Below are 16,677 nucleotides of genomic sequence, written 5' to 3'. Positions count from 1 at the left end.
GAGGACAACCTGGACAGGCAGAGTGAATCTATTCCAGGAAGACGGAGAACCCACAGGCACGTGGTAGAGCTGCAGCAGGGCTGGTTAAGGCCTCAGTCAGCAGCAGCTTGCTGCAGGACTGCACTGGCTCTCTGCCACAGACATGTTCCCACTCCTCCACTGGCTCAGCCTGGGAGGGAGTGCTGAACAGGAAGTCTCTACTCAGGCAAAAGCTGGACCTCTAAAGAAGGCCACAGGAAATGTCCCCAAGGCCTCTTCAAGGTCGGCCTTACCAAGGGACCCCAGCAGTCTGCCAAGGCTGGTTGTCATTCCTTCTTCCAGGCCCTGGTGGAGAGTGAGAAGGCCAAGGCCCAATCAGGGCCATTGGATTTGTAAAGGCCACAGGGGACGCTTAGCATAGGACTTTCCTAGGTCCAGATGGAGCACAGGCTAAGCCTAGGCCACCGTCAACCAGGAGGTCTCAGTCCTGTTCCCAAGCACCGTCTCTGCTTCACCAAGTTTTAGAAAGGGCCGGGCTAGAACTTGGGTCGCTTTCCTTTGGAAGCAGATTCACAGAGAAGGGTGGAGAGAAGGCTGAACACTCCCCTGAGGAAGGACAGGAGGGGCTGCTGCAGCTGCAGGCTGTCTCCTCTTGCAGAGGGATGAGCCTCAAGAGAAGGGGTCTCAGGTGGAAGTCTCAGTCCCCAGCAGCTGCAGGCTCAGGCCCTGAGTGTCCACTTCTACCAGGTGGACGCTGTAGTTCCCGAGGCCCTAGGAGCAAAGGATGGGAGGTGTTAGTGGGCTCTGCGCGGATTTCAGGCCCTCAGGGGGCTGGACTTAGGCTGCAGGGCCAAGGGGGCTTGCAGCTGTAGCCCTGGTTCACTGGTGGGCCACAGGGAGGGCTCCTGTCCCCACCAGTTAGCGTACCCCAACCACCCGGTACCTCTGTCTTGGCCAGCACGGCCTCCAGAGCCTCCTTCTGCCGCGGCTCCTTGGTCAGTAGACAGAGAAAGCCCCCGCCACCTGCTCCTGCCAGGCTCTGGCCGTGCACGTGGGGGGCCAGGACATCCATCATACGCCGCACCGCCAGGGGCTCACAGCCTGGAGCCATGAGCTTCTTCTGCTCCCAGTATGACGTCAGGCACTGGCCCAGCAGAGGCAGACTCCCTGGGGTGGGGACAGAGCGGGGGCCATCTGTAGGCTGGATGAGGTGCCAAGAGGCACTGCTTAACTGGCGTCCTGGGTCAGAACCTGGGTCCAGTACTGGCTGGAAACAGGAGCTGCAAAGCCCCTCTCTGGGTGGTTTGAGCACAGAGCCGCTGGCATGGTACCCAGCACAGTGATCATTTAGCTGTGTGGCCCTGATCAGCACTGACTCCCTGGAACCCAGCTGTGGAGCCAAGCCTCTTCCCCCATCCGCTTCCCGGAAACTGGGCTGGAGGCCTTCCCCAGGATGCAAGTACTGTTCTGAGACATGACTCGCACCTAAGCGTTGGACCCTGCAGAGGACAGACTGTAGGCCTCTGTCCCCGGGGGCCTCGTACCGAGGGCGGTGCCAAGCCCTGCAGAGCCCCCTGGCCTCAGGCCCACGAGTCGCAGCAGGCACTCACTCCGGGGTCCTGAGCTCCAGGGGGGAAGCGCCTCACCTTGGTGGAAGGCTTCCGCACACTCCTCGGTCTGCTGCACCAGGCGGCGGGCGTTCTGCACAACGGCAGGCAGCCGGGCATACCAGCTCCTCAGCACATCCTGCAGGGAGGGCAGGAGCCGTGAGGAGGAGGCAGAGGAGCTGCCAAGCCCCGCCGAGCGGTCCGCCTCCTCCCTCCTGGGGCCGGGGCTGACCTGAAGCAGGTTCCGGGCCAGGCGGGTCTTCCCAGTGTACACCAGGAGCAGGTGGTCATTGAGCTTCTGGAGAAAGCCCTTAGGCACAGAGACCTCCTCCACTTCCACCTTCAGTGGCAGCTGGGCCCGGGAGCGCCCCACCTTGATGCCGGGCAGGAGGCCACCCACCTGGTCCTGCCAGCCACCTCCTACGAGAGCCCCAACCCCGTCACCGCTGGGGTCCCCCGACCAGGCTTCCCTCTCCCGGGCCAGGCTGCTGGCCTTGGGAAGACAGCTTCCCCCACCAACACTGAGTCAGCTGAGTTGTACAGCTTCTGCCCTAGCCCTGGGAGCAAGACAAGCCCAGTGGAAGGGGCTTTGTTCCAGAGCCCAAGCTTAGAACGTAACCCAAGGCCTGAGGTTTGCTGCAGACCTAATGTGTTCTTGGAACTGGGGTAAACCACATCGAAGGATTAAGACCTTACCCCAACCTTCCCCCGAGGGCAGGATGGCACAGGACTCTGCCTACAGCCTAACAGTCCCTGCACCCTGGCTTGACTGATAAAGGGTGTTGATGGTGGAAATAAGCTTCTTTTATCAAACTTTATATAAAATAGCTTGTTCACATTCTGCTTCAGTAATGAAAGGTATGGATCTCTTTTCTTCTGGCAGCTACATAAAAATGTCAAAACCTGAGGTGATTCTGGGATAGGTCTTTGATATTTGGAAAAAGGCCTGCAAGGGTTTCGAGTATGAAACGCAAATGGCAGGAGGCATCTGGAACGCTCCCGCCAAACGTGGTGAGTGTCACGGCCTGGAACGCTGAGAACTCCTTAATGGCACCCCTCCCCTCCAGAGCACCTAGCATAGCTCGTAATTATACGTTCATTTGAGTGGCTATTGATTAATGTTTGTCTCCAACAGCCCATGTGACTTCTGATGACAAGGACCCTGTTATTGTTCATTCTATCCCCAGGGCCCAATACAGAGTGGGTATCTAATAAACAGCTGTCATTTAACCAAATGAAGGATATGAATGGTACACTTCAAAAGAAAACTAAAAGGCTTCCCCATCGGGCCTTTGTGCTAATGACCACCTATTACAGGATGTGAGTCAGGACAGTGAGAGGAGGAGCTGGGCTACTCGGCGGCCAGGGAAGAGACCATCAGCAGGCATCTCTGTGTCTCTGTGGCAGCTTCCTTCCCAGGGCTGTGCTGGAGGGGGGGCTCAGCATCCTGAGGTGAGCGGAGCACCCTGGAGCCGACAGGCCTCACTGCTCTCTACTGTGTGGACGCTGAGGGGCCGCCGTGGTGAGAAGCCTGGTGCTAGGCATTCTGTATGACCACGGCCCTGTGCCGCGCCCCCTCAGGTCATGGTGGGGGCCCCAGCCAGGGGAGGGACAAGGTGCTGAAAAGCAGGCTGAGGGGCCTGTCCCCTACTCCAAACCCAGTCCCGTCCTGAGGGACAGCCCTTAGGAGCACAGACGGAAGGAATACCTAACAGGAAAGATGCCGCACGGACTCTTAACAGTATGTTTCTACATCAAGTCCTTTGAGGTAGAAATATTTCATTCTGAAAGCTACCAGAGAGGGTGTCAGAGGGATAAGAAGGCAGCTCTTAATCACTGTGCGGCCCAGCGCACTTGTGGGCGCTCTGCAGGTCCAGGGGAGCCCCTGTTGCTGATGAGCCCCGTTCTGCCCGGGGGCACCCCCCCTACCTGTGGTGAGCACCTGCTCCAGGTGCAGGACTGCGTGGACCAGGGCCTCTGCGCCCACCGCGCGGCCTGCGGCCCGCTGCACCGCGGCCAGGGCGGCCCCCGCCAGGATGCTGCTGGTGCCTGCAGGGCAGGAGAGGGCCGGCATGAAGCCGCTCCGCCAGCCCATCCCGCTCCACGGGGCAGGGCCCGGCGAGGGGGCCAGAGCGAGGCTGAAGGGGCGAGCGGGCCGGTGGGCAGCAGGCGCGGACCCACTCACCAAGGCCAGAGCCGTGGGGCAACTCAGACCAGGCGTGCAGCTCGAAGCCGCCCCCGAAGGCACGCAGCAGCTGCTCCCTCAGCGAGAGCTCGGAGGAGACACTGACGAAGCCCGCGCAGATGAAGGCCGCCTTCAGTAGCGCCCCTACGGAGCGAGCAGCCCCCAGCGGGGCGTCTGGTCTCCGAGGCGGAAACAGACCCCACCCCGTCTCCGCGCGGCCAGGGGCTCAGCCCAGCAGCAGTGCACACCCCCTCCCCAGTCACTACAGGCCCTGCGGGCTCTGGGGCACCAGCGGGCTGCTCTCCGTCCTGCCCCCATGTGGGCTGGGGGGTGACGGCAGGGCGCCCCTCAGGCCCGCCCCCGTGGCCCGCGGGCTCTGGGGCTCCGCCCCTACGCCCCGCCCGCGTCTCAGGCGCGCTGACCTGGGGCCTGGGGCTGGCAGTAACCCCGCATGTCGTCCAGGCTGCAGCACACGATCTTCACGGCTGTCTGGTCCTGCCGGGGCCCCACCGCCAGCCGCAGCTCGGGCTCCGGGATGCGGCGAACCCTGGCCCCGATGGGCCGGCGGCCGTCCACTCGCACAGCCAGGCCCAGCACGGCCCCACCGAGCTCGTACGCCAGGGGCGGCGTGTCACTCCAGCCCCCTGTGGCGACGGAACGAGACCCAGCTGGTCTCGGGGGGCTGCCAGCTCAGCTCTGGGGTGCCGACCCCCACCCCACCCTCCTCCACCGGCTCACCTGAGAAGTCCACCCGCGCCGGGCACTCAGCCACCACCCACTGCCCGGGCGCCGGCAGCTCCGCCGGCACGGAGCAGACGAAGCGCTGGGCGGACATCACGGCCTGGCGGATCAGCAGCTGCCCAGCCCCCTCGTAGTGGCGGGCAGCCCGCACCAGCAAGGCTGGCCTGCGGGAGGGAAGGAGGGGCGTGGGGCCCAGGCTGGCGGCCAGCGGTCGCCCTGGGTCCCACTGCGCTGGCCGCCTGGGGCCACCCCACCCGTCTGAGCTCCCACCTCCAAGGCCAGCAGGGAAGTCCTCAGCCTACCTGCTCAGCCACCTGGCCCGCTCCTGGGTGAGCGCCTCCACACCCCGCGCCAGGTCTCCACGCTCCAGGAAGGAGAAGGGCCGCACCCACTCGGGGTTGGCGGCCGGCCCACTGCGCAAGCCGCCTCGGCCCTCTGCCATGCAGCCCAGGACATCCGCCACGCAGGCCAGGGCCCGGGCGGCCACGCCAGGGTCTTCCGCACCAGCTGCCACTGATGGACCAGGAGGCGGGCAGCTGCGGAGGAGCCCGTCCCCAAGGCCCTCTGCCCTCAAACACCCCAGACTCCTCACACCTCTGCACTGTGGCCCCACATGTATCCTGGCCTGAGAGTGCTCCCCACTTCTCCGCCTGGCAAAGTTCTCATCCTGGCGAGTCCCAGCCCAGGACGCCCTTAGTGAGTAAGAGCTCAGCCTCGGGAGGCAAACCACCTGGGTTCATCCTCAGTCCCCCTGGGTGGCTGAGTGAACAGCATCGACAGGGAACAAGGCACTGCCTGAGCCCCCCGCTGGAGCGCTTCACCCCATCCGGCACAGAATGCATGCTCTGCCAATGCTCAAGAGACCCAGAGGCTCAGCCCCAGGGCCCCGCGTCTCCTCAAACCCCTCACTGACTCGGATGGAACTTCCTAGCACCCAGACGGTAAACTCCATTTGTGTTCCCCCCCTGCTTTAGAGTCTCATGTCTCCCTAATGCCCGAGGTTGATGACCTAGAGGGCAGATAGGGCAAGTGATGCAGGGTCTGGTTTCCCAGCTGGGTGCCCAGCACACTCACCCTGGTCCAGCGTGGCCAGCAGGCTCCCAGTACAGCCCTCATGGACAGCAGCCCGGGTCAGTGGGCGCAGGCTGAGGTCCTGCCGGGCCTCCAGCACGTGCCGCGCCTTGTGCAGGGCCTGGCGGAAGAACAGGTCCCGGCGGGCGGCCAGCGTGGCACCCCGATCCAGGCACGGCTGCAGCTGCTCCCAGGATAGACGCCAGCAAGCCCGCCAAGCCCGCAGGGCCCGGCCCCCGTCCTCCTGGGGGTCCAGCATCCACAGCAGGTCCCAGGGGCCCGGGGCCCTCGAGGGGTGGAGCACGGGGAAGAGACGGGCACTGAGGAGGCAGCGCTCAGCGGGGGGCACATCTGGGTCCCACAGGTCCCAATCCCTGAAGTGGAGAGAAGCCGCATCAGCAGGAGGGGAGCAGGGGCTCCTGCCTGGTCCCCCAGCCCCGACCACCTGTCAGCGGGGGCCTGGCTTCTTCCTGGGAACAGGAGGAACGCCTCCAGAGACCAGATAAGCGAGTGATTCAGGGAGGGAGGCCCAGCTGGCCTGCCTCCTTTCCCAGGCTGCTGAACAAAACCCCAAAGCCTGGGCACGGTCAGGAATCTGGAGTAGCCCAGGGAGAAGATGCTAGGGCAGATAAGGCTGCTCAAAACTACCCCAGGCCCCAGGGATTGAGGGGGGTGGGCCCTGAGCCTCCAGGCAGCTGCTACCCCAGCTGCCAAGGCCCACGGGGCCCCATGGGGCCATCCACCCTACCGGATGCCCGTCTTCTGGAAGAATTTACTCCAAGACATGTTGAGATACGTCCCTGTCCCCTGTCTCTGGGGGAAGAGAAGGAAGCAGTCAGGGCTGACGGGGCCACAGGAAGGGGTTAAGGACAATAAGGCCAGGGGACCGGGGTCGGGGCCAGAGGGGGCAGGAAGAGAGACGGCCCTACCAGCCGCATCCTCCTCACAGCCTGTATCCCCCAGGTGAGCGCTCGCAGAGCCCCGCAGGGGAGTGGGCGCTGTGCTGGGGACACTGGAGCCCCCAAGGCCTAAAACTGGGGGTGAGGGGAGGCCACTGAGCACCTACCTCCCAGCTGTCCAGGCGGCCCACGAGGGTGAAGGCCCGGCTGGGGGCGCCGTGCAGCTGCAGGTGGTGTCCCCGCAGGACGAGGTCACGCAGCTCCACGCCGTGCAGCGCCTGGGACTGGGCCATGTCCAGGCCACTCAGGAAGCAGCCAGTGCCAACGTGAATGGGGCCCTGGGGGGAGAGGACAGGGTCTGCGTGCTCAGCGGAGCCCAGGCGCGCCCCGGAGCGGGCCTCCCCCTTGCACGCCCAGCCTCACCCGCAGGTGGCAGTGCTGCACGACGCTCCCGGGGCCCAGCCGCACGGGGCCCTCCAGCAGGCAGCTGACCACAGCGCTCCCGGCCCCCAGCAGCGGCCGCTCCTGCAGACCCGGGAGAAAGCCGTGAGGCCCAGCAGGGGGGGCCCCAGTCCTCCTCCACAGCCCAGCCCCAGCCAGAGCTCCTGCCGCTCCACGCCAGCCGGCCAGCCAGACCCCCCTCCGCACCTCCCTGGCCCCAGCCTCAGGCTTACTCCCACCCCAACTTGGTTCCTGCTGTTCCGCCAGGGGCACGCTCCCCTCCAGAGCAAACCTGAACCCAGAAACGGGGATCCCACCAGATGACAGCCCCCCAGAAAACTCCCACCTGTCCCGCTAGTCCAACCCCTGTCGCCCTGAGGGTTGCCTCTGCACTCTACCTGCCCATCACCATGAATTTGCCTGATTCCCTGAGCAGACCCTTCAGAAAGGGTTAGGGGGGACTCTTCTCTACCTTCTCAATCAGTCAGACTTGGATGTAGAATCCTGACTTGGCTACTTAACTGGCTCTGTGGCCTTAAGCAAGTTACTTAACCTCTCTGAGCCTCCAGTGACTCCTGTGTGAAATGGGGTAATAACACCTACGCTCATAGTCTGTCCTAAGCATGAGCTGTTCCCACCCCTTCCTGCAGCCCCCCATGGCCACCGTCTCCAAGCACCCTACAGGCACCTCTGCGGGCTTCACCTCCAAGCAGGTCTTACCTCCACCTGGGAGTGTACGACCTGGGCCCCCAGAGCCCCCGGGGATGTGAGACTGTGCAGAAACTCACTGGCTGAGTTGGTCATGTAGTTGTAGCTGCCGTCAGGGATATACGCTGTAGAGACACAAGTACTGACCTCAATGTCCCGCCTCCTGCAGCTCTGACGCCAGGCTGGGTCTCCCACCAGAAAACATGGCTTCACCAGGGCCTGGGAGGGCAGGCATGAACGAGCCCACTGTGCTGATGGGAAGCTAAGATCCAGAGAGGCTCGGCAACCTGCCCAAAGTCACCCAGCTACAAAGCAAGACCAGGACGGGGGCCCAAGAATGAGACGAAGGAAGAAGGGAAGTGGTATGTCAGCAGGAGACTCGGAACCGGGAGAAGGTAGCTGTCCCACGCAGGCGCTCACGAGGCTGGCCTGGCCTAGGGGCCCAGGGGCCAGAGGGTGAGGGAGGAGCCTCCCCTGGGTGTCCCCACCCCCATGGCTTCCCCACCCAGAGCGCGGAGAGGCAGGACCCACCCACTGTGAGCGGCTGACCGCGGAGCTGCCTCCACAGCTCAGCTCGGGCGCCGTGCAGATAGCCCGCGACGTCCGCGTCACCTTGCCCCATCTCCGGGGGCCGCCCCACCAGGAAGTCCTCCCTTTGCACGTTCCGGGCCATGCAGAGCAGGATGTCAAAAAATAGAGACAGCTGGGACAGGGGCGGGCGCTTCTGTCAGTGGGCTCCCCGGCTGAGCGGGGCCCATTCCCTCCCCAGAGTCACCGACACACAGAAGGGAACAGACTGGCCCGAGGCCCCACAGCCAGACCAGCAGCGTCAGGGCCTCTCGCCCAGGCCAAGGCCTCCCGGTCCCCACTCCTGGGCACCTGACCAGGCCGGGCTCCCGAGTCCAAGCCCATGTAGGTGCAGGCATCCAGAGGCGGGCTCACGTGGGTGGCCAGGAGGCGCTCAGCAGTTTCCACAGAGAAGAAGACAACTCCAGACACCTGCAGGGACCCCCACAGGGTCAGGAAAGAGACCCCGGGGCCAGGCGTGTGCCCGAGCTGGGGAGAGCAGGGGCAGACGGGCCCCCAGGCCACACGGAACAAGGTCTTCATTTTCTGGGCCACTGCAGCGCTGGGACTCCAGGCGGACTGGAAGCAGCTCCCCACCAAGGGCCCCGTGACAGGGCCTTCTGGGGACCCCTCAATTTTCAGGGCTCCTCCGTCTTCCCTACAGTCTAGTCCCAGACTCTTACCCACCACTTACATCTCTGTCCTCCCTTCTAGAAATATCCCTTGAGCCTGGTTCTGGCCTTTCTCATTCAGGACAAGACTCTGAATGCCAAGGCTAACCCTGTCCCTAGGTTTTGGCGCCACCTGCCCCCCTGAATACCTGTTCCAGATCTGCCTCAGATTCCGGTTCTAGCCTTCCCTGGAAGGTGGGGCGCTCTGCCCTGGGCACAAAGGCAAGCCCTCCCTCTCCCATCCCATAAAGTCTCCAAGCCCCCCACCCTGGGGGCTGGCAGCCGTACCAGCGGCACCCGCCCATCAGGTCTGGCGCATCGTTGTATCTCTGCCTCAGTGCCCTGGTAGTAAATGTCCAGAACGAAGCCCTAGGCGGGAGGAGGAAACAGAGTTAGGGGCGGAGGCAAAGAGACTGAGAAGGAGGGCGTCCTCCAGATGAAAACCTCCGTCACAAGTCTGATGGGGCCGGGACACCCCCGGGGCACCCGTGCCCGAGACCTGCCCCGGCCCCACGGCAGACCGTCTCCACGGCTTTGAATGTCTCCACGGCCCCAAGTGCAGGTACAGAGCCCGGCACAGGGTCAGGGGCAACTCATGTTTGGCAAAGGACTAAGTGAGCACAGGAGCTGCTGCCGTGGGGAAAACCTCAAACCCAGGCTGGCTAGGAACCAGGACCAGGCTGCACAGACCACTTCCCGGGGCCCTACCTGGGGGTCAGTCAGGTAGACGCCGTGGCTCCGGGCGTAGGCTGTGCTCCCCGGAAGGGCGATCCCTCGGGCTCCCCGGAAGCCGCCCCAGCTGATGCCTGCGGGTGGGGGAGGCAGGAGGCTCTCCAGGGACCCCAAGCCAAGGCAAGGGCGGGGTGGGGGGCCCTGCCAGGAGGAGCACGCTCTCAGGGCAGGGGTGTGCAGGCACCTCTAGAGAAAGGGCGTTTCCGTGGTTTCCAGCATGGGCATTCCCCTGGGAGGATAACAGCACCTCACCCCCCAAAGCTCGTCCCCGGAGCCCTTGGAGGCCAGAGTGACAGGACTGGGTGCCTCCATCCCACGGGCAGCAGAGGGAGGCGCGGCGGGGGAGGCCTGCCTCCTGCTCTAGGCTCCATCCCGAAAACCTCAGAGCGCCCTTTCTGCAGGGGCAGCGGGCCAGGCCGAGATGGCGGGTGGGAGAGGAGAGGCAGAGCGGGCGCAGGCGGGCAGGGCAGGCTGCCGCAAACCTCCGCAGGCTCACCTGGGCTCGGAGGCACCGACAGCAGCATGTCCGTGCTGCACACCCACACGCCCGGCGGGGAGCCCGGGCCCAGCTGCGGGGACAGAGAGAGTTGGCGGCCTCCGCCTGTTCCGGGGGACCAGGCTGCTGAGGGGCCGGGGCCCCCAGACCTGTGGTGCCCGTGCCCGCCCTCCCACCTACTTCTGGGGCCACGCCTCCCCCAGGGCGGCGCACTACCCTCCTGAATAGTGTGGCTAAACACGGGCACCCAAAGCCATTGTTCTGGCGTCCCCCGTCTCAGCCAGCAAAGACCGTGGCTGGGGCACGGCGGGGAATAGGACAAGGGCCCGGCCTCACCCGATGGCTCATGGTGTCCAGCAGGCAGTCCAGGTTGCAGACCACAGCCTCCACGGGGGCCTGGGGGTTCTCCACAGGGAGGCAGGTGAAGGCCCGGCCACAGTCGTCGAAGGCGAAGTCTCGACCCTGGGGGAGTGGGGACAGGCAGAGGAGCCTGGGGCAGAGGGCCGGAGCGGAAAGCCACCAGGCTACAGCACTCTGACCAGGGTTTTTCTCAATAATTTTTTCATATAATTTTTGAAATGAAATGATTATGGTAAAAAAAAAATTAGAAAATGCAGATACACAAAAGGAAAAACAATCCCTCGGGAATAATAACCATTGCCCTCATTTGTGAGGTATATCCTTTCATATACCTCATATGCATTTTACAAAAATTTTACAAAAAAAAAAAAATCATTTTACAAAAATTTAAAAGGTGGAGAAAATAGAACTTTACACACACATACACAGGAGTGTAAGTCAAACTGGAGAAATAAGTCAATGTCAATATCCTGGCTGTGATTATACTATAGTTTTGGAAAATATGACCATTGCAGGGATCTGGGCAATGTTTACAGAGGTTTCTCTCTGGACTGTTTCTTACATGTGCATCTATAATGATCTCAACCAAACTTTCCATTAAAAAAGCTGAGATCATTCTATTCAAACTTGTGTGGCTTGCCTTTTTCACTGAATAATGAAAATACACTCACTGACACTCACAATGAGCCAGGCCCAGCCCCGATTTAAACATTTAATGGGTCATCTCAACACAGCCACAAGGAGGAGGAATTGTTAACAGGCCTAGAAGTGATCATGTGACCATTGCCCCAGGTCACAGAGTCAGTCAATGCACAGGTGAGTGCAAAGAGTTAAATGGACCTTTTACTTACTGTCTAATATTCCTCCAGGAGGATATGCTGTTTTTATTTATCCAGTTCCCTATTTTGAACACCTGGATCAATTCTGATTCTGACAGTTCTGAATGAGCACAAGGGACACCTTGCACGCAGAGGTAGAAGCCCTCTAAAGTCCTGTCCAACCCCAAGAATCAGCGGCTCCATCCTTCTGCGTGGGCCCTGCCGGGCATTCTACTAACCGTGTGCAGGATAAGGATCCAGGCCGAGTGCAGAACATCTGACGTGACCACCTATCAGAAGTGGGAGAGCCCTGTTGACAGAGGTCTAGACAAGTGGCAGCCTCCCCTCCAGGGAGAAACCCCAGCACCAGTCCACACAAGTAGCAAAGGAATAACAGGTAAGACCAATGGCCAGAGGCAGGCACGAGACAGATGAGGGGACAAAGCGGCCCTCTGGTGGGCTACCCCCTGCCCCGTTTGTAGGGAAGCTTGCAGCCACACAGTGGTCCCTGACTCGCTGGTGCCACGCCCATTGCCAGGCTGCACCCATGTCTACAGCCACGCTCACTCCCCGTGCCAGGGCAGGGTGACGAGTGAAGCGACTGCGTGTGGGGGGGATGTGGGCTGCTGCAGCCCAGTTCCAGCAAGCCACTGCCACGTGGGAAGGAGAGCCCAGGGTGGCAAGACGAGCTTTTCCAAGAGCAGCCAGAAAGCCTAACTCTGACACTGGCTCTGAACCACTACGAAAGGCTGGCCCTGCATTCTGCCCTCACCTGGGTGAGTCTGCCCAATCTACAGACGCGAGCACGATGCTGACCCTGAACGGGGCAGGGCAGTGAGGCCCGAGGAGCGGGGACCAGGGAAAGGCTCCGCTTGAAGCCCCCACCCCGCTGTGCCAAGGAGGGTACGTCAGGACAACTCACAGTGAAGCCGGCGCGGGCACTCAGGTGCTCAGCGGCCACCAGCAGGGCGTTGAGGGTGGCTCCTCCACTGCCCACGTGAACCTCAGGGTCCTCCACAGCCAGCAGCAGCGTCCCGGCAGGGATCTGCTCTCGCTTCTGCCGTATTTCCAGCTCTGCGGTCAGAACACGGCTGGGACTTGCCCCCCAGCACCTCGCCCCCCATTCCGGAGCACCTAGAGCAAACCTCCCAACCGCCATTATTTTCTCTTCTTTGACTTAGCACCTTTTCATCTAGTAGCTCATTAGATCTTTTCCCAACTCAGTGAGGTAAGGACAGTTACCCCCATTTCACAGATGAGAAAAGCAAGTCTCAGTGAAGTGACATGTGTCTGAGGTCACATGGCAAGGAAGAAGCAGAATCTGGGTTTGAACCTGGGACTGCCCGGCTCCTGGGGCTCCAGGGATATGTGGCAAGGAACAGGGAGTGGTTCTATATCAGGGGCACTGTGCAGAGTGAGGGCCAACTACCTCTCTGAAAGACCTCAACGCTGTCCTTGTACTGACACGTCAGGATGATGACCGTCCAATCAATGCCCTTTGGCTGCTCCATTCTGGCCACAGTTGAGGGGTTTTCTGGGCAGAGATACAGAGATGTGTGAATGTTTTTAAATTAGCATATCCTAAAATTGATTTTTTTGGTTGTAAATAGATTTATGATTTTTAACACACATATAGATTCTTGTGGTCACTACCACCATCTGCATCTGAAAGAACTCCTATACCTCATCCCTTTACAGTCACACCCTCCTCCATCTGTCACCTCTGACAACCAGCCATCTGTTCTCCAAAGCTATAGCTGGAATGTACTCTTTTGAGATTGGCTTCTTTCATTCAACACAACGCCTCTGAGAGCCATCTGAGTTGGCTAAGCATAGCCGTAGCTCTTTCTCCTTTTTTGCCAAGCAGTGCTCCATCGCCTGGACATTCCACAGTCTGTTTCTCTACCCACCCACTAAAGGAAGGCTATCTGGGCTGCTTCCAGGTTTTGGTAATCATGAATAGAACTGCTATCAACATTCGTGTGTAGATTTAATGTGAACATAAGACACCTCTCCAGGTGGACACCGGGGTGTGGGATTACTGGGTCGCATGATGAGTGTATCTTTGTCTTTATCAGTTTGACATTTCCTCAGGAGAGGAAGTAAGGGGAAGTAAGGGGAGGGTGTGGCGTTGACAGCGGGCCCCCACTTAAAGCATGGGGCTGCAGGCCCCTCATCACCCAATCACTGGCTCCGAGCTGAGGCTGGGGAGGGAGGCTCTCTGTCCAGGCTCCTGAGGATACAGGCAATTCCCTGCAAAGAGGGAAGCTCTGGGAGGGGTGCACCAGTCTGTTCAAGGGCAGTGTGCCCACAGCACCCACTACAGTGCCCTCGGAGGGGACCTCCCCTCTCAGAGACTCCAAGCTAGATGGGGCTGCAACCCCACCTGTCAGTCACCTTCCTCCAGAGCACTCTGAGCAGTAGGGGGAAGGTGACGCCAAAGCCACGACTTCACCCACTCCTATCCCTGCAACGCTCCTCTCCTGCCAGGTAAGAAAATGGTCTAACCTCCGAGGCTCGGCCTCCCCAAGACCTCCATAGCGAGTCCTTAGGAGTGTGCTGCCCACAGTGGTCCCACGAAGCAGCCCCTCCCGCCTCTTCCTTCCAGCCCCCAAAGCTCAGCGTGGGGAGGGCCGGTGGAGCAAGCTGCATGATCCCCCAGAGGTGCCCTGAGCACACCTCCGTCCACAGCCCACCCGCATTCCAGTCGGAGCCAACGGGAAACCTGAATCTCGGTCCGTTTCTTCCTGTGTCAGACTCTGCTGCCACAAGCCGTGGTTCGGGCTGACAGACACTGCCACTTAGCAACACCCACACTCCCACGAGCTTCCAGGGAAAGCCTCCACCACTAACAGAAACTGCTCCACCACTAACAGAAACTGCTCAGCTCCCCACTCAGCTCAGGAGGGGAATCCAGAGGGAAATCTGAGCAGGAGATCTTGGCCAGGGATCTGAGGTCAGAGGCATTCCCCAGGTTACCCATCGGGCCTTCCCAGTGAAGGGTGTGGCTGGGGATTCCAGGCTGGCCACCAACTCCCTGTGTGACCTTTGGCACCCCCTAACCAGCTCTGGCCTCCGGTGGTAGGAAGCCTAACAACAGATGCCCCCCATCTCATCCACACGGAGGCCCGGCGACCCATCAACCAACGACTGAAAGAAGACAGACCCACTAAGACAAGATAGGGATCCCCTGGGAGGCCTCCTTGGTGCCAGAACTCCCCATTCAACCCAACAGAAGCTGTCTCAGAACTGCACTGCAGTCTGAGAGCTTCTGGGCATAACTCCTGTCTTCCTTCTCGTGTTCTGTCACAGGAAGTGGACCTGGAATGCAAACAGACAGCTCTCCCGGCTTCCTCCAGGTCCCTCCCCTTCTGCCTCCCCCCATAAATCTCTTGCACCTCATCCTGTTGTCTGCTTTTCTGAGGACCTGAACCAATATGGCAAGTACATCATTTTCCTCTCGGCACCATCAAAGGAAAAATTATTCTAAGAACCTCTAAGTATTGGGAAGTACTCTCTTGATCCTTAAAGATGAAGAAACTGAGACACAGAGATTGACTTGCCCAAGTTCACACAGCTAGCAAGTGGTAGAGCCAAATCTGAACCAAGACACCTTTTTTCCAAAGTCCATTCTCTTAACCACTACACCAAACCTACTTTGTAGAACGGAAAATAGAACAAAAGTACTAAATATATGTAAAGTGCCCAATACAAGGTGACAGTGAATCAGGGATGGCATTAAAGATGACAGCTGTTATGAGTTAACTCAGCCACTCACTCTGACCCATAGTCAACTGATTTTTCATCCTCACAACACCACCGCCAGAGAAGTATTCTGTCCAGTTCACAAATGTTAGTTGATACTGCAGCCATGACTGGGACCTGGGTCGCTCAGATTCTTATTTAGGTAATGGGGATAATGTAGGTCATATACAGCTTGTACAGAGAGGTCAGGTGTGTCCAGCTCCAAGATTTATGTCCTTATGCACCCTGCAGAAACAAGACCTCTCTCCTGGAGTCTTTGCCCTCTGTCATACTTAACATTTGTAAAGAGATCTTAGATAGTAAGGCCTCTATTCCAACATTCTGCACACTTCCAACAGAACTTCATCTACTGAGGTCAAGTTGAAAAGGTTTTTAATGCCCTCAGCCACACACTGCCCAAAATTAGGATAGGGAAGGGGAGTCAAGGACGGAATAAAATAAGGCCTCTTCATATTTGCTTCTTCAAAAGAAGTAGGCCAGTGCTTTTGCATTTTAAAGGGGAAAAAGTAGTTTCACAGAGAAAAGGGGGAAAAGGAAGGCAGAAAGAAGGTGATTGGAAGTAAAGACTACACTGCAAATCACACAAAGGAAATATGGTTGAGTGGACGGCGTAAAATGAGGCAGGAAAAGTGACCTCAGAGGGAAAGTCACCAGCGCCGGCACCCAGCGGCCCAGCCGCCTGGAGTCCCTGTCCCGGGCGTCCCCAAGTCCCAGAGCTCCTGTTAAAAGACCTGGGCCAACGCGATGAGGGGCCTGCAGCCACCCCACGGCAAGCGGGCGCTCGGGGGCGCCGGCAGAGTTCCGAGAGACTCTTCCCTGTAAGCAAAAGGGCAGCCAGTGGCCCAGCTCCGTCCTGAGGGCCCAAGAGGCGGGCAGGGGTCCGCGAAACGGCTGGGGGTACCCGCGCGGCGCCGGGTCTGCGCGCACCCACGTACCTGCCTGCGCCCGGCCCCCGCGCCGCGAGCTCTCTAAGGCGGGGCGGCGCGTGCCTCGCTGCGCGTCCTGGGAAGTGTAGTTTCAGCGCTCTCCACACCCGAGGCGGCCCCTCCCCGAATCCCGGCTCCGAGCGACCCCGCGGGTCCTCAGACATGGTCCGAGCAACTCCTTCCTAAAGGGTAGTGAGCCGTCCCTTCGAGAAGGGGCGCTGGGGCGAGAGACGGCGGCTCCGCGGGGCAGCAAAACTACAACTCCCAGAGGAGCCAGGGCGTCTCCAAGACAGAACGCGTTTCCTGGGGCTCGAGTCCCAGGCTTGGGGTGTGTGCATTTGTTTAACCCCGGGGTCGGGGAGTCCTGAGGGTGCGGCGGAACGGGCCGCCGCTCTCCTCCGCAGAGGCAGAAATCAAACCCGGAGATAAAACCCACAGGTGGTGTCCCAGCGTAAGCGACTACCGTCGGATTGGCAATTAACCAGGCTTGCACGAGTTCATCATGGGGTCCTTCTGAGTTGTGATGGGGTCCGTCACAACTCTAGCGAGAAGATGTGTGGCTCTTTTGGAAAAGTTATGAATGGCAGCATTGTTTGTAATCTCGGAAAAGTGGAAACGCACGGGCACTCTCTCTAGGGTACTGGAAAAATAAATTAGGCACATCCATACAATGGAATACTATGCAACAGAGATAATTGGCTAGATCGACAT

At 60.0% G+C, this 16,677-nt stretch overlaps 1 protein-coding gene across 4 annotated transcripts; it reads right to left on the bottom strand.

Moving 5' to 3' along the window:
- Window positions 1-12: 12 nt before the first annotated feature.
- On the bottom strand, window positions 13-16,097 carry FCSK (fucose kinase). 4 transcript variants are annotated; one of them, XM_043438056.1, is made up of 24 exons: window positions 15,976-16,097; window positions 12,705-12,809; window positions 12,198-12,349; window positions 11,515-11,565; window positions 10,434-10,559; window positions 10,098-10,170; window positions 9,578-9,675; window positions 9,158-9,238; window positions 8,511-8,630; window positions 8,163-8,334; window positions 7,644-7,756; window positions 6,906-7,007; window positions 6,650-6,820; window positions 6,332-6,396; window positions 5,587-5,957; window positions 4,815-5,025; window positions 4,510-4,676; window positions 4,194-4,415; window positions 3,772-3,915; window positions 3,516-3,635; window positions 1,819-2,006; window positions 1,626-1,725; window positions 923-1,146; window positions 13-750 (listed from the first exon to the last, which is right to left on the bottom strand). In XM_043438056.1, the coding sequence occupies exons 2-24, from the start codon at window positions 12,784-12,786 to the stop codon at window positions 664-666; spliced, it is 3,240 nt and encodes a 1,079-aa protein (XP_043293991.1). In that variant the 5' UTR covers window positions 12,787-12,809; window positions 15,976-16,097; the 3' UTR covers window positions 13-663. The 4 variants fall into 4 exon arrangements, with proteins under 4 accessions (XP_043293991.1, XP_043293992.1, XP_043293990.1 ...); XM_043438057.1 differs by lacking the exon at window positions 15,976-16,097 and adding an exon at window positions 15,772-15,965; XM_043438055.1 differs by lacking the exon at window positions 15,976-16,097 and adding an exon at window positions 13,784-15,622.
- Window positions 16,098-16,677: the final 580 nt, after the last annotated feature.

This window comes from Cervus canadensis, chromosome 18 (genome assembly GCF_019320065.1).
Source record: "Cervus canadensis isolate Bull #8, Minnesota chromosome 18, ASM1932006v1, whole genome shotgun sequence".
In the NCBI taxonomy this organism is placed as follows: Eukaryota; Metazoa; Chordata; class Mammalia; order Artiodactyla; family Cervidae; genus Cervus; species Cervus canadensis.
Note: the sequence above shows the minus strand (reverse complement) of the source record. Positions and strands in the feature narration are given on the sequence as shown.